General features: G+C 61.5%; 3 protein-coding genes across 6 annotated transcripts in view; all 3 read right to left on the bottom strand.

The window, feature by feature from the left end:
• The window catches only part of TET3 (tet methylcytosine dioxygenase 3), a 31,156-nt gene extending 17,725 nt beyond the window's left edge, over nucleotides 1-13,431 (bottom strand). Inside the window, exons 1-2 of one of the 3 annotated variants that reach the window (XM_054804427.1) lie at nucleotides 13,227-13,431; nucleotides 12,206-12,393 (exon numbers count right to left, since the gene is read on the bottom strand). In XM_054804427.1, coding sequence (XP_054660402.1) covers nucleotides 12,206-12,235 — 30 coding nt within the window. In that variant the 5' untranslated portion in view covers nucleotides 12,236-12,393; nucleotides 13,227-13,431. Of the gene's footprint in view, nucleotides 1-2,063; nucleotides 2,231-8,484; nucleotides 8,641-12,205; nucleotides 12,394-13,226 lie in introns of those variants that run through there. The other 2 variants (XM_054804428.1, XM_054804430.1) reach the window with 2 other exon arrangements.
• A 552-nt stretch (nucleotides 13,432-13,983) lies between these two features.
• On the bottom strand, nucleotides 13,984-16,688 carry DGUOK (deoxyguanosine kinase). Of its 2 annotated transcripts, XM_054804461.1 has the most exons (7): nucleotides 16,610-16,688; nucleotides 16,268-16,380; nucleotides 16,000-16,181; nucleotides 15,419-15,566; nucleotides 14,973-15,088; nucleotides 14,747-14,846; nucleotides 13,984-14,532 (listed from the first exon to the last, which is right to left on the bottom strand). In XM_054804461.1, the coding sequence occupies exons 1-7, from the start codon at nucleotides 16,686-16,688 to the stop codon at nucleotides 14,506-14,508; spliced, it is 765 nt and encodes a 254-aa protein (XP_054660436.1). In that variant the 3' UTR covers nucleotides 13,984-14,505. The 2 variants fall into 2 exon arrangements, with proteins under 2 accessions (XP_054660436.1, XP_054660435.1); XM_054804460.1 differs by having other exon boundaries at nucleotides 13,984-14,846; nucleotides 16,610-16,678.
• Nucleotides 16,689-17,190: 502 nt separating this feature from the next.
• ACTG2 (actin gamma 2, smooth muscle) lies at nucleotides 17,191-22,733 on the bottom strand. The gene is made up of 9 exons (XM_054804449.1): nucleotides 20,601-22,733; nucleotides 19,638-19,809; nucleotides 19,399-19,527; nucleotides 19,195-19,305; nucleotides 18,513-18,597; nucleotides 18,249-18,410; nucleotides 17,965-18,156; nucleotides 17,547-17,728; nucleotides 17,191-17,440 (listed from the first exon to the last, which is right to left on the bottom strand). The coding sequence occupies exons 2-9, from the start codon at nucleotides 19,761-19,763 to the stop codon at nucleotides 17,297-17,299; spliced, it is 1,131 nt and encodes a 376-aa protein (XP_054660424.1). The 5' UTR covers nucleotides 19,764-19,809; nucleotides 20,601-22,733; the 3' UTR covers nucleotides 17,191-17,296.
• Between the last annotated feature and the right edge of the window lie 894 nt (nucleotides 22,734-23,627).

A 23,627-nucleotide genomic window follows, 5' to 3' on the forward strand; every position in this document is an offset into this window, starting at 1 on the left:
CCGGCTTGGAGGGTTTCCAGCCTGGGCTGCGCTCCCTGGGAATAGTCCGGAGCCGTTTATAACCCAGCGAGTGCCAGGGGGGAGCCCCGGCGGGGGCACGGTGCCGGATTCGGGTACAGCTCTGGTCGGGTGGCACTTACGTGTGCGGGGCGGGAGGCGAAGCCGGAGGCGACGGCGGGACCGTCCGGGGAGGAAAGACGAAACGAGTTGTTCAAGCCTCAGCCGCCCCGGCCCTCCCCGCCCCCTGCAAAACCAGCTGGAGGAGCCATTAGTCCCGGCGCCGCACGCACGTAGGGACGGACGGACGGTGGAGGGCCCCACGCCGGCCCCCACAGCCCGCCAGCACTGGCCGGGCCCCGAAAGGCACCTCGACACCCCATGGGGGAACACGGGGGGGACCCCAGCCCTGCAAGCTGGTGGGGAGGGACAGCTGTAGCTCTGCTGGCTCTGGCGGGGAACCACAGCACCCGTCAGCAGCAGCCCTATAGATCCTGCTACCCTATAGATCCCGCTGCCCTACAGATCCCAGTGACCCATATAATCCAGCAACCTGCATATTCAGCAATCTTAGATATCTAACAACCCTATATATCCAACAACCCTATATAATCAGCAACCCTATACATCCAGAAATCAACAGCCCTATCTATCCAGCAGCCCTAGATAATCAGCAATCTTATACATCCAGCAGCCCTATATAGCCAACAGCCCTATCTATCCAGCAGCCCTATATATCCAGCAATCTTATACATCCAGCAGCCCTATATAGCCAACAACCCTATATATCCAGCAATCTTATACATCCAGCAGCCCTATATAGCCAACAACCCTATATATCCAGCAATCTTATACATCCAGCAGCCCTATATAGCCAACAACCTGCACACCCAGTAACCTCATATATTCAGCAACTTATATATTCAGCAGTCCCATATATCCATCAGACCTATATGTCCAGCAGACCTAGATACCCGAGTTCTATATATCCAGCAACCTATACATCCAACAACCCTATATGGCCAGCAGTTCTATATATCCTATAGTCTATATATCTAGATTTCAAATTATTACTTTCAATCTCCCTGCTGGGCTGTAAGAAAAACGAACCAACCGCCCCCCAAAGCCAACAGAGGAAACAGGTTTTACATCCCTCACCCTCCAAAAACACCCACTCACGCCCACCAGGGCCCCATAAATTCCCCTGTATAAATATTTGGGGGGGGAGGTATTAAATTCCTTGGCAGGAGCCAAACGGCTCAGCTGCAGAGAACGGGGCAACTCGGTGCATGCAAAGCGGCTTAGAAGACACTGCTTGGTGTCATCCTGCTGCGAAAAATGCTCAGTTTTATTAAAAGCGCAGAATTTGGGAGCTGGAGGAAAGCAGAGGAAGGCTAGACCGCAACGGTGGGGATGCCGAGTCCTTCCCAGTGGCATCTGGGCAGCAGGGGGGGGACACACAATGCCGCGCGCCGGGGCTGCGGCAAGGGCACGGTGGGGTGTTTGGGAGGTCAGCGGGTGCCGCTGCCAGCCAGCGGCACGGGCCGGCCAAGAGGCAGGAGGCAGCTTGGCTGCCGGCCCCACGCCGCTCTGGTGGAGCCCGGCCAGCCCCGGCACTCGGCTTGTGGTTTTCCTCCTCTGGCAACAGCCCTGGGGATCCTCCACCGGGACGGCGGGTTGGGGGGCACCGTGGGGGGTAAGGCCCCAGCATCCCCGAGCACAGGAGACCCTACAATAACAAACCGCCTGGCCGGTGCCAGCAAAGGGCTTTGCTGGGGAAGGAGATGCTGCCGAAATCACACACGGTCCCCTGAGGACTGATGCTCCCGGGGGGCACTGACCCCGAGACGGAAAAAAACCCTCTCCCGGTCCCAAACCACCACTACCATCCCCAGGTGCTGGGGGGGCATGCCGGAGAGGAGCCAAACGGCACAGGTGCCCTAAATCCACACTCAACACCCCGAACAATGGAAAATAAAGGAAAACTACAAAGCCCGAGCGCCAAGCCGGACCCACGATAGCCCCCCAGCTCACCCCCCCGGCTCCCCCCTGCCCGGGGTACCCACCGAACCGGCTCACGGCCCTGCTGCCTCCCGGCGCCGCGGGCGGCTGCGGCTGCCTCTCCCGCCTTGTTTTCCAAGCTGTTTCCATGGCCCCAGCTGACCCCAGCGCTGGGTCTGAGCTGCTCACTCCTGTCCTCATTTAGCCCGGAGAAAAGCCGGAATAGCACCGATGCCGAGGGAGCTGAGCAGATTTATGCCGCGGGAAGCACGGCTCTGCTTTACACCAGCCCCAAGAGCACTTTCGGGGACCCCTGTAGCCGTAACCCCTCTCCCGATGGCACTGGGGCAATTATTTCACCTCCTTTTTCCTTCTCACCAGCGTACGACGAGCCAGTTAAACACAATATAGTCCCGCTCCTCGCTCCCACACCGACATCCCGCCAGCACCAGGAGCTTCCAAGAGAGATGGGGGGGAATCTTTTTTCCAGGTGGAAAAGAATTTGTTCCCATCTCCATCCTCCTCGTTTCCTTCAGGAAAAGGGGGGTTCCCTTTTGGAGGGGCCGCAGCAGGGACGCTTGGGGTGGGAACGCTTGGGGCAGGGACACTCGGGATCAGGATGCTCGGGGTACGGACGGGCGGAGCAGGGATGCTCAGGGAAAAGGATGCTCAGCACTGGGGACAGGCAAGCGATGCCCCGGCGGATGCTCCCACCAGAACAGCTTTTGGGAAGCGAGCGGCTGCGGCCAAACCACGGCGTACATTCCCACTATGGCACGCCTTCCCACCGCGGCGTGGAGCCGAGCTGGGAGCTGCCAGTTGGCGCGGGTAGGGGGAAAGGCTTGGCAAGGCACGGAGCCGCGTCAGGCTGCGGGCTCTGGCCGGGCAGGGAGGGAGCCGAGCTCTTGAAAGGGAAAAGGAGGAGGAAAGAGAAAAAAGAAAAAAAAAACAAAAACTCTGCGCTATTTTTGTTTCTTGGAGCGGTTTTTTCCTCAAACACAGCTGGCTCCTCTCGTGCCGGCGCTCGGCTACCAGATTGGCGCCAGGGCCGGCTGGACAAAGCCAAATCACTGGTTGGTGGGGAGCGGTGGCTCGGTGGGGAGCGATGCCTGCTCTGTCTCTGGGGAAGGGGAAGGAAGGGGAAGAAGGGGAAGAGGAAGGGGAAGAAGGGGATAGGGAGGAAGGGGAAGAGGAAGGAGAAGAGGAAAAAGGGCAAGATGGGGAAGAGGAAGGGGAAGAAGAAATGGAAGGGGAAGAAGGGCATGGAGAAGATGGGGATGGAGATGAGGAAGGGGATGGGGAAAGTGAGGAAGGGAAAGAAGGGGATGGGGAGAAATGGGGAGAAAGGGGAAGAAGGTGAGAAAGAGGATGGGGAAGGAAGGCAAGAAGAGGAAGATGGGGATGGGGAGGAAGGGACAGGGTTGGGAAGGAAAAAGGACCCACCTGGGAAGGAAGAAGGAAGTGGGAAGTGTGTGGGCCGCAGGAGAAAGGCCTGGGGCCTCGCCTCGCCTGGCCGCAGCCCAGCCGCCCCCGCAGGGCTGGGCCAGATTTCGCAGCCCCCCCTGCCAGCGTCCCCTGTGGGACCCGGCCCGGTCCCACCACCCCCCCGGCGGAGACATTTCCACCCTGCTGATTGCTTTGCATTGCAAACCAGGGGGGAAAAGCCGGTTTTTGGGGAGCGAGAAGGAAAGCTGCCCCACACCCATGCACTAACCAAACTGCACCGCAATTTTCAAGGCTTTGCCCCCCCTCCTCAGTTCGAGCAGGGTGGGGTGTCCCTGCACCCTCCTGGCCACTGGGTGCAAGTTGGGGATGTGCCACCCAGCACCCATGGGTGCTCGGCTCCCTCCAGCCCAACCCCATCCCATCGTACCTGGGGGATGCCACAGCGTGTCCCCCTGGGACGTGGGGGACTCCTCACGCCGCCGCCGCGCCGCACAGCCCGACCTTTCGGCAGAGCAGGAGGAGGAGGAGGAGAACCGTGTGCGCCACCGCCCTCCTGCCCGGCAAGCGCGGACAAGTCGGCGGTGCGATGGCTGGCGGGCAGGAGTCGGGAGATGAGTGGGAGCCCAGCCCTGCCCCGTCTGGGAGCAGGGAAAACGCCGGCTCTGCCAAACCCAGAGCTGGTTTCACCACCACGACCCGTACCCCATAGGGAAAAGCATCTTGCGGTGGGTAGGAGACGTGACCCCTCTGGATGAAATCCCTTTTCCGAAGGCCGGAGGAAGGCGCACGGGGTGGAAAACGCGTGCCGGCGGCACAGACACCGGCTCGGCACCAGCAAAACCATTTTGCAGCACATGTACAAAAAAACCTCCCTTTTTTTCCCCCAAAATTTAAAGCCCCCCCCACCCCATTCCGGCTGCCTCCCTGGGGTCGGTGCCGCTGAGTCAGCACCGGCGCTGCTGAGTCACTGCAGCCACCTCAGCCCTGACGCCAACCAGCTCCGGCAATGAGCTCAGCCGTGGGGGCTTCAGCACCTCCACGCTCACCGGCAGCCGCGGCACTGGCACTGCCAGGCCCCAGGGAGCTGCAAGGCGAGGCTTTTGCCAGCACCTCTGCCTACATTTTAGGGTCTCACCAACTTTCCCCCCTCACCCCGAAACCTCATCCATCCCCAAAACCGTGCCAATCGGCATCACCTTGAATCCAAGACTATCGAAACACAGCTGCTGGCTGGGTGAGGAAGCTAGCAGCATTCCAGCTCTCCCACCTTCCGACCGGTGCCACGGTCCTCTCCGAAAACACCCCATCATGGACCACCTGTGAGCCAGGACAGCCACCACGGTCACCATTCGCATCCTCCCCATCTTGCTTGCCAAAAGAAGAACGGGAACGATAAAGAAAGGGGAGGGGAGGAAAAATCTAATTTTGCTTTTTTTCCCCCCACTGGGGTCATCAACACCGCGGGGGATGAGCTGACGCCCGCCTCCGGCTTCCCCGGCCCGGTGACGGGGTTGATGACTCATGGGGAAGGAGGGGGGGAAGCAGCGCGTGCACGGGGCCGTCATGTTTGTAAACCTAAAAAAAGCCATGTGCGGGCAGGCAGCGTGCTCCGGCCGGCAGCACCGGCTGCCAGCGGCTGCAGGTGAGGAGCACGGGGACCGGCAAGGGACAGGCAGCGGCTGCCTTCGCACCAGCATCCCAACCAGGGAAGGCTCGGCAAGGCAACCGGCGTGGGTGGGAGAAGTCGGCCCCACTTGTGTAGCGATGGCTTTAATTGGTGTGGCTTTACGTGCAAGGGTGTTAAGTGCAACAGCTTTAAATGCAACGGCTTTAAATGCAACAGCGCTAGATGCAATGGGTTTAAGTGCAACGGCATTAATTGTAACACCAACTGGGGTTTCTAAGAGGCTCAGGGTCTTTAAAGCCCCTCGCCCTGTTGCTGCTCATCTCCCTCCCATTGCCTTCCAGCACAGTGTTTGCAATGGGCCACAGCTCCCGGGATGTTCCTCCACCCATTTCAGCCAGGCTGGGATCCGGGAGCTGCGGCGAGTGGGACTGTGCTACCAGCAGCCACCAGCTCTGCAGTGACAAACCCTCCAGCCATTACACAGCATCCCCCAGCCTCCGCACTGACAACTGCAGCAATTACAACTTGCTCCAATTCTTTTTTTTTTTTACGGCGTTTTCAGGGCTTGGGGTGGCTCGGGGGTTGTTTTTTTTTCCCCCCTCATTCGGCTGCAATGGAAACTGCAGGCTCAGGAGCTTGCAGTCCCCAGCTCCCCTCTTCAACAGCAAAATCTCATTTAATCAAAAGATGCAGTGACTGGATGTGCAGAAGCACTTCTCTTTTTTTTTTTTTCTTCCCCTTAAGAACTGCCATTTTAACTGTAGCAAACAAACACGCCGCATTGTCCCCGCGACACGACTCCCTCTGACAACCCGGCAGAACCCTGCCTGCAAATCCCCGCTGCCTGCGCGCTGCCAGCCTCGTCCTGCCACCACTGAGCATCCCAGCTCCCAGGGAAAGGAGGAGCTTTCGGCCCTGGGACAGAGGAGAAAACTAGGGTTGAGCTCGGTTTGTGGGGCTGGTAGCGGCGTGGCGGGCAGATGCAGAGCAGGGACGGAGCCGATCGCAGCTGTTTCACCTCCAGCCTCTTCCCGTTTCATTTCATCTCCCCTTGGATGCCGGCCCGCAGAGAGGGGGATAAAAAAAAAAAGCTCTTTCATCCTCAAAAATGGTCTGGCACCCTCTTGCATTGAGCTCAAAGCAGCAAGATTAAAGAGCTGGCAGAGGAAGGGAGAGGGGGGACCGGTCCCCAGGAGGGCTGGGTTTGGGGTGCATTGCTCTCGTCCCAGCCTGCATCCCGAGCTGTGGTGGGGACAGCGAGGGCATGGGGACGGTGGGCTTCGGCACCAGCCCCTTCGCTGCCATCCCATTAGAAAGGCTCCCTGCGCACACGTGGAGGGACGCGGCGGGGACCCCAACGCACGCAAGCAAGGAACGGTGACCCTATTGCCCTAGGAACAGGGACCGGGGATGCCAGCACATGCAGGCAGGGGACCAGGGACCCCGATGGCATGGGGACAGGGACCAGGGACCCTGCACATGCAGGGAGGGGAGCAGGGACGCCGACGCTGCAGGAACAAGGAGCAGGGACCCCAGCACACACAGGCACGGGACAAGGGACACCACCGCCACAGGGATGGGGACACTGGCGTACACAAGCAGGGGACCACAGACCCTGATGCAGTGGGGATGGGGACAGGGGAACTCCAGCACACATAGGCAGGGGGTCGGGAACCCCACTGCTGTGGGGACAGGGACACACGATGCCATAGGGACAGGGGACCCTGGCACACATAGGTAGGGGACTAGGACCTTGATGTCACATGGATGGGGACCAGAGACCCCAGCGCATGCAGGCAGGGGACCAGGAACCCTGGTGCTATGGGGACAGGGACCAGGGACCCCGGCACATGCAGGCAGCGGACCAGGGAACCCGGCACACACAGGCAGGGGACCGGGGACCACAGTGCCATGGGGACAGCTCACTCCGAGCATGCCAGCACCAGGGACACCCCGGGAAAGGCTTTTTGGGACTCAGACCCGCAGCACAACCGCACATCCCAGTGGCACCATGCCACAGCTTTACCATCCCCATCCCCGGTGGAGCCAGCAAAGCCCCACCAGGAAAAGGCCAAAGTGGGGGGGACACATTTTCCCTTTCCAAGGTCCCATCAGCTCCTCCTCCGAGCCGCCTCTCCCTTCAATTACCTGCGATAAAGGGTCCAGGTCAGCAATCCGAAAAACAAACCTCGTCACAGCTAATTAGGTGCCAAAGGCCAAGAGCAGGGCTCATTTATGGGGCCACCATAACAACCTGCGAGGACTCTGCTCCGGCGCTGCCCATCCCTCCCCAGTATGATGCAACCTCGGTGCCACACCGGCACTCACCGCATCCCAGCACCCCGCAGTACCCGGCACCCCGGCACCTACGATGGGGTCTTTTTTTTTTTTTTCTTGCAAAGCATCCGCGGCTCTGGAGGCGGCTTTGGCGTTGGCGGGTAAGCAGGCGCACACGTGGGCGCATCCTGGGTGCGAGATCTGAAGCATCCCCGTCCCCCGAAAACACGTGGTGCCAAAGCCACTCACCACGGACTCAAAACTTTGGGGCAGCCGTGCTCTTCGCCACACTCTCCCTGACCTCGGAGACGTCCCCCGGTGCCACCAGCATCTGCAGCCAGTCACATCCCACCCGCCGCCAAACCGCGCCGCTCTTGGCACCGGGATAACCGAAATCGCTGCCTTGCATGGCAAATGAGCCCCCCCGCCCGAGGAGGACAAGCCGCCTTTTCTCCCCACCTCCATCCTACCCCCGTTATTCCCAGCGTGATGAAAAGCGGGGGGCCGACCCCACCAGACCCTGTGTCCTCGTCACAGCGAGGGATGACAGCTGCCAGCGGCCGGGTTACGTCAGGGTGACGTCACGTCAGGGGAGCCTCATCGCCCTTGTTAGCATCACCCGCCGTACCTCTGAGCTCAGCACATTTAAGGGATGGAGGGGAGAGGATTAATAAAAAGAATAATTAAAAAAAAAAAAAAGCTGAAAAGCAATGGGGTGATAAAGATGGGGGGGGCACGTTAGGGCTTATCCCCCAACCCCCATCCGCCCGCCCCCCCAAGCTGCTGGAGAGAAAGAAAAGGGATAAAAGAGGGAAAATAGTCCAAAATCACCCCAAAGGGGAGGGGGCAGAGCCGGGCCCGGCCGGGCGCTGTGTGTGTCGTCCTCCCCCCCGGCCCCGCCGCTTTGTCCTCCCGGCCCCGCCGCGCCTCCGCGCCCGCCACTGCCCTCCGCGCCCGCGGAGCCACAGAACACGCGCAAACACCGCGGGGGGGGGGGGGGGCGCTTCACCCCCTTCACACACACACACCCCCCCAGCCCGGGGCTGCACGTCCATGGGGGGGGAGGGGGGGGATGCACGGGGGGGGGATGCGGGGGGGGGTGCGGAGGGTGTATATTGTTTTGGGGGGGTACTTACCTCGCCGCTTCCCCCGCCGCTGCCCCTCGCAGCCCCCGCCGGGCCCCGGCTCGGCCCCGGCCCTCAGGAGGAAGCCATCTTGTCTCCCTCTCCTCCGCGCTCCCTCACCGCCGCCCTGCTGCAGCCGGGGGGGGGGTTGACCGGCGCATCTCTTCTTCCCCCCCTTCCTCCTCCTTCTCCTTCTCCTCCTCCTCCTCCTTTCTCTTCCTCCTCCTCCTTCCCCCTCCGCGCAACTCCCCCCCCCACGCGTAACCCCCCCCCCACGCAGCGCGACACCGCCCGCCCGCTCCCCCCGCGGGGCCGCGAGCCGATCCCGCCGCTGCGCAGGAGCGGGGGTGGCGGCGGGGGGGGGACGACGGACACGGACACGGACACGGACACGTAGGGAAGGCGCCTCCTCCCCACGCCGTGACACCCCTCTCCCCCCCAAAAAAAAAAACCCAACCTGGGTAACAGGACCCCAAAACCCGGCCGTGTCTCCCCCCACGCCGGGAAACTGAGGCAGCAGCCCACGGTGAGTGGGAACAGCAACACGTGGGAGCCGGATCCCCTATAGCAGGGGATCCCCAAAAACACACTTTGCCCCCCCTTCAGTATTTTCCTGCTGTTACACCGCCGGCACCTTCGTTAATTTGAGGACCTCATTAATTTGGAGATGTCATTAATTTGGGGACATGGAGCTTTGGGAGGATTAAATCCTGCATAAGCACCCCTGTGTCACCCACTTCTCCCCAAAATCCAAGCCCCGGGGGGGGGCATTTTCCCATGGGAAAAGCAGCAGGAATGGGCCGGCAAAAGGGTTAAGCCAGGGCTAAGCCAGGGCTGGAGAGGACCAGCCCTGCCGGGATCAGCTCCAGCTTTCCCAACCCCTGTCCTGAGCTGGCAGGTCTCGGCACGGGTATTTGGGGGGGCAGGGGGGAGAGGAAAAAGGGGAGCAGGAAAGCAAATTCCCCCCAAACCTTCCCTATCCAGGGCTTCGGGGTGATACTCTGGGGATGCTCCAGGTTTGGAGCTTTCCAAACCTATTCCCGGCTGAATCACCGGCCAAACTTCTACAAACTCGAAGGTCCCAGAGGCTTCCCGGGAGCGTCCCAGTGAAAACTGTTTTCCAAAAGGATTTGCAGCAGGAGTGAGTGAAGGAGTCCCGGCCCGTGTGATGCCGGGCAGCACAAGGGACAGATAAAACGGATGCCGCGTCCAGGTGGAAAATACAACCATGGACCCGACGTTCCCATCCCTGCGATGTTTGCTGGAGCTCATCTCCTCTCGAAAAGGCCACGCGTGAGCCAACAGCCCTATTACAACACCAAGCCGGAGCCTACCAGGATCCGACCTTTGCTCCGAGCAACGCGACTCCCACAGGAATAAATAGGATAAACTGGTGCTGGGAACTCGTTTTCCCTCAATTTCCAACCTTGCACGATGGCGCTGCGGGCGGCAAACCCCCTTTGCCTGGCCGAGCTTGGCACCGCTATGCAACAGGTCGCTGCAAAAAACACAGGAGGGGGATTTAATTAACGCAGACACCTCCTTCCTCCCATCCTCCTCCTCCTCCAGCCGGACAGGGCAACACATCTGCCGGCATCCAGCCAGCAATTTGCTCCCAAGTCATTTTAACATCACAGCTGAGATCTGAAATATTTTCAGCAGAGGCATGGTAACGGCGAACGTCGCTCCGGATGAACCGAGGACATCCCCCCGGCAGGCAGGTGACGGTCATTTGGGTGACACCGGGATGCACCGGCCGAAAAGGAGACGAACCCCAGTCAGTCCTTCATCCCATCATCCATCATCCCGATGCTTTTTCGGAGATGCCAGACCCAGTTTGGGGTTTAAAAAAACCCCAACCCACCAGGGAAAGCCCTCGAGATGGACAAATTCAGTAACTTTTTATTAGTAATGCTTTAAATGAGATTATCCCTAATCTCCAGCGTTTGGCACCGAGACAGCCTGCCAAATTCAGCTTTCATTTCCCAAAGCCGGGGGTGTGCCGGGGATACACCGGGGACACCTTGAGCTGCATCATGTCCCACCGCTACCCGGCAAAGGGCTTTTGGGGTGCCGGTGGAACCGCTCCTGCCAGGAATGGGGTTTCCCGTGGGGTTTATTTAAGGTTGGTGTGCCCCCCCCAAGCTGGGGGAGATGGGTGGGAGCATCCTCCCCTCCACCAGCCCCGATCTTTGCCGGGCGGTTTGGGCAGCTCTTGTTAGAAACCAGCAGCTCGCTGGTGCTGAGCGAGGCTTTGCCATATATTTTTTCGGCGGCAGTAATGAGCGGGTTCCCAAGATGTTTGATTAGTTATGCAAATAGCAAAGGCACCAAGAGCCACGTGGGAGAGGGTCCGGCGGCGCCGTGGGACGGGGAGCAGAGCAAAACCTCGACCTCCAGCGTCTTTCCTCCTCCTCCTCTCCCAAAACCCTCGTGGATGGCGTGGAAATCCACCCCCAAGGGAGACAGCACGAGCTGCGAGGGGAGACGCCGACTTTCTCGGGCCCAGCTGAGCCAGAGGAACGGGCTGAACCGGTGCTGGGGAAAGGGGCTGGCTCCCCGGCTCGCTTCGTCTGCCAAACCACCCGGGGAAAGGCGCCGGGACGTGGGAACCGCGGCACACCCCTGGCTCGGCCGCCGGCACCATCAGGACCAGCCCAGGGTGGGCAGGGTCCTGCCGGCACTCGGATTCCCGGGGAATCCCACCACTGCCGACCCTGGCTCCGGCAGCATCTTTATAGTCTCCTTTTTTTTAGCATGCCCGCCCCAGAAAAGTGCCGGGACTGAAATCCCCACCGTCAGCCGTTTTCACCGGCGTCTTGCCAAGGGCAAAGTCCTTTCCCCTGCCCTGCCATGTGCCGAGCGCCGGCCGAGCCGCCTGTCCCCGCGTCCCCACCACCCCGTCCCACCGTCCCACCAGCCATCCCAAGGGCAAAACCTGCCGGATGCAACTTGGAGGCACAAGGCAGCCGCTCACCCCCCCCCCCCGATACCCCAAAACAGCAGCAACTCGGGGGGGGGGGGGGGGGGCAAAGTCCTAAAAATAAACCCCATGCAGAAGACGTTTCTCCCTCCCACCTCTCCGCTGCGGAGGACCCCCCCAGCTGGAGCAGCCCCCACCCGTCCCCCCGCCTGCTTGGGCACGACAGGCGCGATATTAGAAATCCCAGTTACAACCACCCCGGCCAGTAAAACCAGAAGTGCCGAAGGAAGGTGGTGTAATTTTTGGTGGAGAAAATGCTGCGGCTTGTTAGCTTGGGGATGCTCCCCCCGAGCACGGCTCTGCCCTCCCCACATGCCCCTTCCTCACCACCCCCTTCCTTTTGGGGACCCCTCCCCCCCCAACAGCACCCGGGTGGGTTTCACGCAGCGTTTTGCTCTTGGTATAAACCCAAGAAATTCAAAGAAATTAAAGATGGGTTTTGTCCCACACTCCCACTGCAGCAGTGTTTTGGGGTCGCCCCGCGTACGAGCTGTGATTTTGGGGAGCTTCAAGGCACCAAAGCAGCTTTTAAGGCAGCAGAAGGTCCCGTTTCCCACGGAAATACCCTTAAAAAAATAGAACTATCAACCAACCAAGAAGGGGCTTTCCCTGCCCACCTCGAGGAGCCTCCCTACAAGTTACCGTGACACTACAACCGACCCAAAGAGGGCACAAATCACCCCAAAAATGTGACAGCGTCCTGGGGAGGGGGGAGACACATGGCTTTGGGGGGGCTAGGGGAGCACTCACCTCCCAGTGAAGCCCCTCGCACCTCTCCATCTCGCTCCCGGGGCAAACGTTAGTTTTCTGGGCTCCCCCCCGCCGTGGCAGAGGGGGGGGAACCGGCAGCTGGACCGGGCTGGCGGACGAACCGGGCACCCGGCGAGAGGGACATAACACCGTCACCGTCCCCCCCGCCGTGGGGACGGCGGTGGCTTCTGTGGGGACAGAGACGAAGGCGAGTGAAGCACCCGGCTGACACAAGTCACCCCGACTTTTAATTTCCACGCTGTTTCCACCCTGGGGGCGGCCCCGGTGACTCCCCACCCCTCCTTCCCCCAAACTCCCACCAAACTGGGGTGCTGCCGCCCCCCCAATTCCCACCCCCTTATTTTTTCCAACCCCATTTTGCTTTTGCTTTTGCTTTTTCCTTTAAAAACACGCAGATTCGCACAACTTCACCCTGCCGCCGCACAACTTCGGCCGTACACCGGCAACTTTCCACACACGCACCCCCCCCTCAGTTAGATATAAAGAATATTACCGGAAAAAAGGGGTACGGCACCCCCTTGGAAACAGGGGGCCGGGGGGGGGGTTCAACCCGGAGCTAAGTGCGTGCACGGTGGCGTGGGATGTTGGGGGGAAGTAAAGTGGGGTTGCGATGCAGCTGCAAATTCCCCCCCCCCCCCCCGCACACCCCGAGTGGGTGTTGCAGCGGAGCCGCACGTTGTTGCTGCTGCTGCTGCTCCTGCTGCTGCTTCCTTTGTTCTGCAGGCGCCCGCTCGGGGGGACCCGCCGGCCGGCCGGGGGGCTCAAGGCCAGCGCCCTGCGCCACCCCCCACAATGCTTTGCAGCAAACAAGGGGGGGGGTGCACCCAGACCCTCTGGGGTTATGGGGGGTGGAGGGGGTGCGCCCCGGTGGTGTTGGAGGGTTTGGGGGAAGCACGGGGGGGGGGGCGCTGGGAGTTGGGGAGGGCTTGTTATTGTAGGGGCGCTGGATGTGGGGGTGCACTGGGTTGTTCTTGTAGGGTTGTCAGTTGTGGGTCCGTACCAGGTTGTTATTGTAGGGTGGTCGGCCATGGGGCTGCGCCGGTTGTTATTGTAGGGTCGTCAGTTGCGGGTCCATGTCAGCGCCCCCGCTCTGTTGTTATTGTAGGGTCGTCAGTGGGCTCCGTGCAGTCCTGGCCTGTTGTTACTGTCGGGTCCCTGGAGAAAACCCCGGGGGTGGCAGCCCGGCTCCTGCGCCCCCCCTCAGCCCCCCCGGCCCTATATCCTACCCCCCAGCCCCCCCAAACGCCCCTCCCCCCCTCCTATCCCGTAGCCCCCCATCCCTGCGCCTCACCCCAAACCCAGCCCCTGCCCCACTCCACCCCCCTCCTCACCCCAAACCCAGCCCCCCCCCCCCCGGGCAGGTGCCCCTCACACACGCTCGGCCCCGCCCCCTGCCGGCCCCGCCCCGCCCGTGTTTATGTAGGGTCGCACACCCCGCCGCAGCCTCCCCTAAAGGCAGGGGGGATCCCCACACACACCAAGGGGTCCCCCTAAATAGCCAACACCCCCTCCCCAGCAAAAACCACCCAGTGGGTGCCAAATCCCCATGGTTTTCCCCCAAACCCAGCCCAGCCTGACCCACACCCCCGGGGCACCATTCCCCCCCCCACCTCCACGGAGTCACCTCCGCTCCCCTGGCCACAAACACCCCAAAATCAGAGCAACAACGTCCCCCCGTGAGACAGCACCCACCGGAGCCCCCCCCCACTCCCGACCCCACGCTCCTCCTGCCCACGGTTCAAGGTGCAAAAGAGCTCAAAGTCATTTGTTTTTAATTTAAGGGGAAAAAAAATGTATAAAATAATAAAACATGGAGTTGGCATAACTTAAACATGAGCCACAATGATTTCCCATTGGAATTTAACCAGCGCACTAAATCCACCTTACGGAGCATCCCCAGCTCCGGCACCCCCGGCTGGGAGCCCCAGAGATGGGGAGGGGGGCGCGGCGGCAACCCGGTCCCCCAAGCTCACGGAGGGAGTGCACCACACTGCCCCGAGGCTCGGCACGTGGCTGTGCCTCCAATTATTCACCTCAAAACCATCCCCTTTGGTGCTGTCGGTGCCTTAATTACGCCCCTCGCCCAAAACAAAAGGGCCGAGGGGGACAGTTGGGGACCGGGACTTGTCCCTTGTCCACGGCATCGCGATCTCTGGCCAGAGCTCACGGTGGTGATGCCCCTTTCCTGGTGATGCCCCTCTCCCCGGTGCGGGCACCAGCGGGCAGGGACGCTGCTGCCACGCTCAGAGAGGGTCGGGGCACGATGGCAAAGCTTCGGCTCACAGCGCTGTCACAAAAGCCTCCACCTGCAAGGAGAAGCTGGTTAGGACCCTGGCACCGGGATGGCGCCGGGACGGCTGAGGTTTAAACCACCTTGGAGCAAGGGTGTAGAAATTATTGGTTTTTTCCATGGAAAAATGAAGATGAGGCAGAGGGCTGGAGGTCAGCATGACTCTGACCGCGTCCCGGTGCTCCTGGCAGCGAGGTGCCTGCGATCCATGCTGCCCCAGCCGCGCCCACCTGCGCCATGAGGACGCCCTGCAGAGCCGTGTCGTGCTCGAAGTCCTTGTCCACGTCCAGCACCAGGACAGGCGCGTGCTTCATGTCCGCAAAGTGGACCCTGAAGAAGGGAGGGAGAGAAGGGGTTAAACCAAATAAACCCCCAACCTGGGGGCATCATCCCAAAACCACGGCTGGTCAGGGTGCCGGCGGGGGGGAGGAGCGGCAAGGACGGATTTGGACTCACTCCGTGGTCTTCTCCACCAGCCAGCGCTCATGCTGGGCGTGGAGCTGCTGCAGGTACCCCAGCTGGATCCCCTCCTCCTCGCTCCTCGCCCTCCGCCGCAGCCGCTCCAGGCACGTCTGCACCACACGGGAGACAGGAGGTGAACGGGATGCAGGAGGTGAACGGGATGCGGGTGTCTGGCAAAGCAGCCCCAGGGGAGGGACCGCAGCCGGGCATCTGGCATCCCTGGCAGATGTTGCAGCCTCCCTCCCCAAAATCCACAGCAAAACTCCCACCGACATTCCCACGGGACCAGGAGCGGGCCCCGCTCCTCAGGGCCAGCCATTTACGGTTAAACCCAACATCCCGGCAACTCCAGGAGCTTGCCGGCCTCAGAGCCGAGCTGAACGCCTGCCACATCCCCCCTCCCCGCTGAACACGGCGGGGGGACTCTCGCCAGCACCCACCTGTGGCGTCGCCCGCAGGTAGAGGAAGCCGTGGAGGGCGGCGCGGGGCCCCAGCTGCCGCAGGAGGAAGCCGTGCCAGTCCTGGTAAACGGCCCACTCCAGCGGCTGCAGGTGCCCGGCCTCAAAGAGGTTCTGGGCAAAGACGTACCTGGGAAGGGACGAGGAGAGGGGACAGGGCAGCTGGGACCCCCGAGCCATCCCTGCACCCAGGTGGCTTCACGGCCATTTTTTCACCTTTTTTTCACCAACTGGGAACCACGGGTGTTTAATTAAGGCAGAAATCCTTACTTTGGGGCTGCCCGGTGTGGCTCACTGCTGCCAAGCCCATCCGTCACCCGAGGGGTTTCGAGCCGCCGCCTGACGTGGGTCAGGATGGGGCAGCCACGAGCAAAAATTGTTTGGGGTATAACGAAGTCCCAAATTATCCAACAAGCACATTTCTGTAATTAAGCATCGCTCCGGGCTTCACCGGGAGCTCTGCTCACCCGGGGGGATCCCAGGGGACACAACCCAGGCCGCGCGGATGCTCGTTATGCTGTTTAATCCCTTCATCCCTCTTTCAATTCGGGGGCGCTGGGTACCTGTCGCTGTAGACGGAACGCTCGAAGACGCACACGGGGTGGGGGTTCCCGGGGAGCCGCTCGGGCGGCAGCTCCAGCATGGCCTTCAGCCGGCTGATGCAGGAGAAGGTCTGGAAGGTGTAGGACCATCGAGCCGGCTCCTGGTACATCATCTGGAGAAGGTTGGTGGAGCCCACAGACCCCTACGAAGGAAGAGCCCGGGGACGAGGTCGTCCCGCCGCAGCGCCGTGCCGAACGGTGCCGCGACGCAGCCGGTGCCCGCTGTTACCTCCGCCGTGCCGCCGGCCGGCACCTTCTGCCATTGTGCCACGGGTTCGGTCACCAAGTGCCACTCGGGGAAGGTGGCACCCAGCAGCTTCAGGAAGGTGGATTTCCCCACGGCTGCGGGGAGGGAGGGGGGGGCAGCGTGTGGGTCCCCCCGCACTGGCTCCCGCTGTGGGGTAACGCAGGGTTTTGGGGTGCCCCGCCCCAGCCAGGCAGCAATAATAATTAATTACAGACATTGAATTGGATCTTGAGAGGCTTTAGGCTGCGCCCCTCCATCGCACCCCCAAATCCCCCCCCCCAGCACCCCAAACCCTCCTGCCCCCCCGGCAGACCCCCCCCGTACCGATGTTCCCCTCCAGGGCCAGGCGCAGCACGGCCCCGCACCGCCCCATCCCGCCGCCGCTTCCGCCTTCCCGCGTCATATGCTAATGACATGGGAATGAGCGGCGCGCGCTGCCTCCCCGTGACGTCAACACGCGGGAAGTATGGGGGGTGGGGGGCGGGGCCAGCCGCGGAAGCGGCAACTGAAGCACGCGCAGGGGTGGTATGGTAATTTATGCAAATGTGGCTCCGCCCACGGCCCGGCAACGGGGGGGGCGGGGCGTCAACGTGGGGGTGGGGGAATCAGTACGGAGTCAGGGGCATGGACGTGACGTTGGGGGTACCAGCGTGAGGTCACGGGCAACCCCATGACATAGCGGGCAGCACCATGAGGTCACGGGCATCCCCATGACGTTGGGGGCACCGCCATGAGGTCACGGGCATCCCCAGGGGGTTGGGGGCATCAAGGCAGAGTCGAGGACGTCAGCGTGATGTCAGGGGGGCCAGCACAGGACCCCAGACACCGGCACGAGGTCAGGGCTCCCCGCCCACTGCCCGCGGCCCCCCCCCAATACCCCCAAATCTCCCAGGAAAGGGGCAGAGCCTGGAGAAAAGGCTTTAATGCGCGGTGGGCGGGGGGGAGCAGCGGGGACCGAGGAGGAGCAGGGTGCCCCGGGCCGGGGGGGGCACCGTGGGGCGGGGAGGGGGCTTAGAAGCATTTTCGGTGGACGATGGAGGGTCCGGCCTCGTCGTACTCGGGTTTGCTGATCCACATCTGCTGGAAGGTGGAGAGGGACGCCAGGATGGAGCCGCCGATCCACACTGAGTACTTCCGCTCCGGTGGGGCGATGATCTGCCAAGACGGGAGCCGTTAGGATGCACCCCCTGATCCCCCCCCCCCCAAGCCCCAAACCTGCAGCGGGAGAGGATTTGGGGGCGTCCCCCTCCCCATAACCTACTTTGATCTTCATGGTGCTGGGAGCCAGCGCCGTGATTTCCTTCTGCATGCGGTCGGCGATGCCGGGGTACATGGTGGTGCCGCCGGACAACACGTTGTTGGCGTAGAGGTCCTTGCGGATGTCGATGTCGCACTTCATGATGGAGTTGTAAGTCGTCTCGTGGATGCCGGCTGACTCCATGCCTGGGGTGGAAGGGAGCTGTCAGCACCCTCACCCCCACCCATGCCTCCTCAGGGCTCCCCAAAAGAGTCATGGGGTCACCCATGGGTTTGTCCCCCCATTTGGGGTGCAAAGTGCTTGGGGGAGCCCCGAAACACCGCTGCAGGACACCCACGGGAGCTGGTTGCTCACTGGTAGGGTGGTGGGGATGGGGGCCAACCACCGAGGGGGCAGGCAGGACAATTCAGGGTGAGCTCACCGATGAAGGAGGGTTGGAAGAGGGTCTCGGGGCAGCGGAAACGCTCGTTCCCGATGGTGATGACCTGCCCGTCGGGGAGCTCATAGCTCTTCTCCAGCGAGGAGGAGGAGGCGGCTGTGGCCATCTCGTTCTCGAAGTCGAGGGCCACATAGCAGAGCTTCTCCTTGATGTCACGCACGATTTCCCGCTCGGCTGCAGGAGACGACGGTGAACAGGCTCAACCCGGTGCCACAGTGGCACTGTGGGGTCCCCCATCAGCCCGTACCCCCTCCCTGGCCCCATACCGGTGGTTACGAAGGAGTAGCCCCTCTCAGTGAGGATCTTCATGAGGTAGTCGGTGAGGTCGCGGCCAGCCAAGTCAAGACGCATGATGGCGTGGGGCAGAGCATAGCCCTCGTAGATGGGCACGTTGTGGGTGACACCGTCCCCGGAGTCGAGGACGATGCCTGGGAAGGGGGAGGAAGGTGAGGGAGGGGGGCTCCAAGCCAGCTCGGTCCCTTCCCCATCACGGATGGTCCCGGGTGGCAGACGCTGCGTGTCCTACTCACCGGTTGTGCGGCCGGAGGCGTAGAGGGAGAGGACAGCTTGGATGGCGACATACATGGCGGGGACGTTGAAGGTTTCAAACATGATCTGGGCGGGAGGGCGAGAGGGGCAGCAGGTTAGGGGGGAGCACGGTGGTCCCGCCCCGACCCACGGGGGCCGTGCCTTCCCGGCAAGACAAGGAGTCAGTGTGTTGCATGCAAAAACGCAGATTACTGCATCGCATGGGAAAAATAGGTGGATTGTGGCATTGCACGGACACGTGGGTCAGAGGGTTGCATGGAAAAACACGCGGATTATTGCATTGCACAGAAAAATAGGTGGGTCAGCGCATTGCACGGATGTGGGGTCAGCGCATCGCACTGAAAAACGCGGGGCAGCGCGTTGCGTGGAATGCAAGTCGTTGCACAGAAAATCACGTGGGTCTGTGCACTGCGTGGAAAAAATGTGGGGCAGCGCATCGCGTGGCAAACCCCGTGGCTCCACGCGCAGCACAGAAATCCGTGGAGCCGCACGCGAGCACGATGCCGAGAGCTCTGCCCTCATTAAAGCACCAAACTTCACCCCGCCACCTGCTCCCCCCCGCCACGCTGGCCCCTCCTGGGTCACTAAACCCCCGAATCCCCCAGCCTTTCCTGTGGTTTCGGAGGGTCCATCCCCATCCCTAGGGTTCCCACAGCACCTTACCTGGGTCATCTTCTCCCGGTTGGCCTTGGGGTTGAGGGGTGCCTCAGTGAGCAGGGTCGGGTGCTCCTCGGGGGCCACGCGCAGCTCGTTGTAGAAGGAGTGGTGCCAGATCTAAGGCGGGCAAAGGAGAATTGAGGTCTCACCCCAAAACGAAGCCAGGGCTGGCACCCGCTCCCCGTCCCGGCAGAGGGGGGGGGGTCTCACCTTCTCCATGTCATCCCAGTTGGTGATGATGCCGTGCTCGATGGGGTATTTGAGCGTGAGGATGCCCCTCTTGCTCTGCGCCTCGTCGCCCACATAGCTGTCTTTCTGCCCCATGCCTACCATGACACCCTAACGCCAGTGAGAGAGACAGCCTCGTTAGCCTCGTTAGCCTCATTTTGGCGATTAAAGCAGGGTGGGGGGTGGCTGGGGGCTGCTGCTTCTCCCCACCGAGTACCCACCTGGTGCCGGGGCCGCCCCACGATGGAGGGGAAGACGGCGCGGGGGGCATCGTCGCCGGCGAAGCCGGCTTTGCAGAGGCCAGAGCCGTTGTCGCAGACCAGGGCGGTGGTCTCCTCCTCGCACATGGTGGGGCCGGGAGCGGTTGGCGTTCAGGGGGACCTGGGGGAAAAGCTGGGGCGAGGGGGGAAAGCAGTGTTAAAAGGTGGGTGGGGGACGGGGTTACACCACGCCACCGCGTCTGGCTGTAGGCAGTGGAAGGGTTGGAGTCCTTGGGGATGCGCAGCCCTGCAAAATCCTCCCTCCGTGCAGAGGGGCGGCCGCCGGGTCTGGCCCCGGTGTGGCGATGCTGGGAACAAGACGATGCTCATCCCCCATGGGTGCCGCTCCGCACAGATGCTGCTTCTCCATTCTTCGCCAGCCAGTGCCCGAAATAGGTGCCAAAGCTTCCTGCCCACGCTCGGCCGGTGGCAGTGCTCCCCAGAGAGCTCCGGCGTCGCCATCCCTGGCCGGTGCCCCCCCGAGCGGGCAGGGGAAGGCAGGCATCCCTTATGTCTGGTCCTGTCTTGGCAGCCCCTTGCCACTCTGCCCTCGCATCTTTTCCCAAAAACGGGAATAAAAAAAAAAAAGCCCTTCCCAGAGGGTGCCCCCTCCACCGGCAGATGTGCTCCCAAATCCGGAGGGAAGCAGGCAAAAACCTCGCAGGAGTCCAAAATGAAAAAAAAAAAAAAAAAAATCGCAGGGATTTCTGGAAAAGCACGACCCGCTTTGGCCGCAGCCCAGCTCTCGTCACCTCCACGGAAGCCCCCGGCCGCAGGGTCGTGCCGGGGTTGGCACCCCCCCGTGCCGTGCAAACTGAGTTGGGACCACCCCGTAAGCACTGGGGCACCCCAAAACCCCATGGGGTGTTTTTCCTTCCCTCTCTCCTGCAAGCAAAAGGGAACCCCGGGCCGGGCAGTACTCACCACGGAGGCGAGAGCTCCTTTCCTCTGGGACCGAGTCCCGATGCGCCTTTGGTATAAATACCAGCGAGCCCGTGAAACCTCAGAGGCGGATCCTCTCTAAACAAAGACCCTAAATAGGCTAAGTGATGGTGTGTTAGCCATATGGCCATATAAGGTGTTTTATTTCATTAAATTGACCTTGGACTGATGGGTAGGACCCAGCACAGTTAATTATTGTAAGAAAAATGTACATGGGGATGCTTGGGAGGCAACATCCCATTTGTGAGTCTGTTCCTTTTATGCTCCGCTCCGATAAATAAGCGAGACACAAGTCCTTATAAGCGACGGTCTCGGCAAAAAGGAGGTGGAAGTATCTCCGGTTCCCGGGGAGAGCGTGGAGAAACCCCACCCGGGTGGAGGTGGGTGTCGGGGCTCTGCCGATGGGGACACCCCGGAGCTGGGATTGGCAGCGCTGAGATAGTGGAAATGCACGGGGTCGGTACATCACTTCCTCCCAGCCTCGGCTCCCCCATGTCTCCCCGGCATCTGGCACCTTTAGGATGTCTCTCCCTGGGGTTCTCTCTCTCTCTGCCCCCGTTTTTGGGCTTTCGGTGCCCCAAAGCCCCTCGTCCCCCAAATCCTCGGCTGGAGCAGGGCCGGCACCGGTGGGTCCGAAGCCCAGCTCTGCTCCACGGGTGCGCCCAGCTCCCACCCCTCCCCGGGAGGATTTTGGAGGCAGGATGAGCCTGGACCCCCCGAGGGGTGATGGGGGTGCTGTCCCCAGATCCCCCTGCCCAAACACAGCACAGGGGGGCTGGAGCCACCCCCGGCCCTGCAGCTGCAGCCTTGGCAGGCGGCGAGCGGAGCCGTAGCAGCCCGCGGCCCTGGCAGAGGCCAACCAGCGGCTGCCAAACTCCCGGCTGCCTTTTTAAGGGCAACAGCCCCGTACCAGGGACTCTCCCTGAGCACCCGGGGTGGGGAGGAGGTGCAGGAGAGGTGCCCTGGAGCCACCACCCAGAGCTATGGGGACTTGGGTTGCAGATGGGGAAACTGAGGCATGGGGTGCCTGCACCGCTTCCTACTTTGCAGGGTCCCGAGCTGTGCTCAGGGCAGGGACCAAGGCACCGGTGCAGCAATAAGGACCAAGAGCTGCAGGGTCCCACCACCACCAAAGGCACCCAAGAGTCCTGGTGTTCCCGCCCCCCCAGGCCGTCACCCTGTAGGACAGGACAGGGACACGGTGTCTCCCTGGCACGACGAGCCTGCTTACACCTCCAGCAACGTCCCCGGCCGATGGCTCTGCCCTGTTATCCCGCTTCCTCCAGGGAAACCTCAGCACACGGGGGCTGGATTTGTCCCCGAGTCCCCCGACACACTTGTCGGTGTCCCCACTGCATGCCCCGAGCCCTGGGGACCTGCCGCCGCCTGGAGCCCTGACCCAGTTCCCTTGGTCCACCGCCAAACATGAGGTCACTGAGGCAAAAGGTTGCCATATATGACATGCTGAACAAAAAAAACAAAAAAAAGCCAAAAACCTCAAACCCAGTGTGTGTGTGGGAAATAAAAGGGGTTGGGTGGAGGCAGCATCCCGCCCCATGGTTGGGGGCACTGTCCCCAAACCCCCAGCAACACCCCTGAACTGGTGCAAACCGTGGGGTCTGACCCCAGACCTGCGGCGTCTTTTCCATCCCTGGCATTCGCCAGGGACAGGCGCGTCGGCTCCTAGCTCCCCATCCCTGCAGGATCCCCGAACCTCCCAGCCCACAGCACCACGACCAGCCAGGCCAGGAAGCCTCGGCCACGGCCAGTTTGAAGCCGGGACCGCAGCGGCAAAGCCCCGAGCCGGAGCAGGCGCGCAGCCTAAAAAGGAAAGGTTCGGCCACCGCAGCCAATCCAGCCGCCGGCTCTCGGCAGCCCCGGGATGCTCGCAGGAACGCCAAGCATCCCCCGGCACAGGCGAGGCCGGCCCGGGATGAGGTTGGGGGGGGACGACAATCCCCGGTTTTCCATGGGATTTCAAAACTCCGCGGGCACAGGCCGGCCCTCAGCACTTCCGTATAAGGGGAACGTTCGTGCTTCGAATCTCTTGGGCTGGACGAGGCGGCGATGAGAGCTTGGGCAGGGATTTGGGTCTGTTCCCAGCCCCGAGGCAGAGATAAGCATCGCTCCCTGCCTGCAGGAACCCCCCCAAGAGATAGAACCCCCCCAAGAGATGCAACCCCCCGTCATTGCAGAAAAGAAACCATTCCTGCAAAGCAGGGTTTCAACCCCCCCTCCCCTGTTTTGAGTGATTTTTAAGATTTAACAGTCACATCTGGTGCAGCTGGACAGAGCGGGTGGGCGAGTCGCACGCAGGCAGCAGTGCCAGGATATCAGCATTCAGCCCCAGGCACAAACTGATGACTCAGGGACTTTTAAGTGAAAAAATGTGAATAAAAAGCCGCCAGCTCTGAGAGCAGGGCTGGGTGCGAGGCAGCAGCTGGCCACTGACGCGAGAAACGCAGCCCCTGCGTACGGCCGCATCAGGAGGTATTCGAAAAATTCTCCATGAGGGTTTATCGGTCACTGGGACGACTTATGAAGGAAGCAGCAATTTGCCAAGGGCTGGCGCTTGATGCTGGGGTCAGCTCAGCCTGAGACCTTCAGGGCTGAGGGGTCGAGATAAAGTCCTTGTGATATTCACCACCCCTTTGAAGGAATCACCGCTTTGCCAGAGAGGCTTTCACCCCTCACATCCCTGGGATGTTCGGGGGGAAGAGCAGAGTGCTCCCTTCTGCACAGAGCTGTGGGATGAACACCCCTACGCTGAGGCTGCAAAACCCAGCCCTGAGCACGGCTCAAATAAATTAGGGCTGAAAGTTAGTTCCCACAGACATCCGTCCCTCCCACGGCCAGGGGTAGCCCATTTCCAAAACCCACTTCAAAAACGATGGCGGCAGCAGTTTGTCATGCAGGAGTCGAGGAGGGGGTGTTACAAATAAAAAGTCCCCTAAATAAATGGATTCCCTCCCCGCTCTCAGCCACGCCGGACCCCTCCAACCCACTGAG

Source organism: Grus americana, chromosome 26, assembly GCF_028858705.1.
Source record: "Grus americana isolate bGruAme1 chromosome 26, bGruAme1.mat, whole genome shotgun sequence".
NCBI lineage: Eukaryota > Metazoa > Chordata > Aves > Gruiformes > Gruidae > Grus > Grus americana.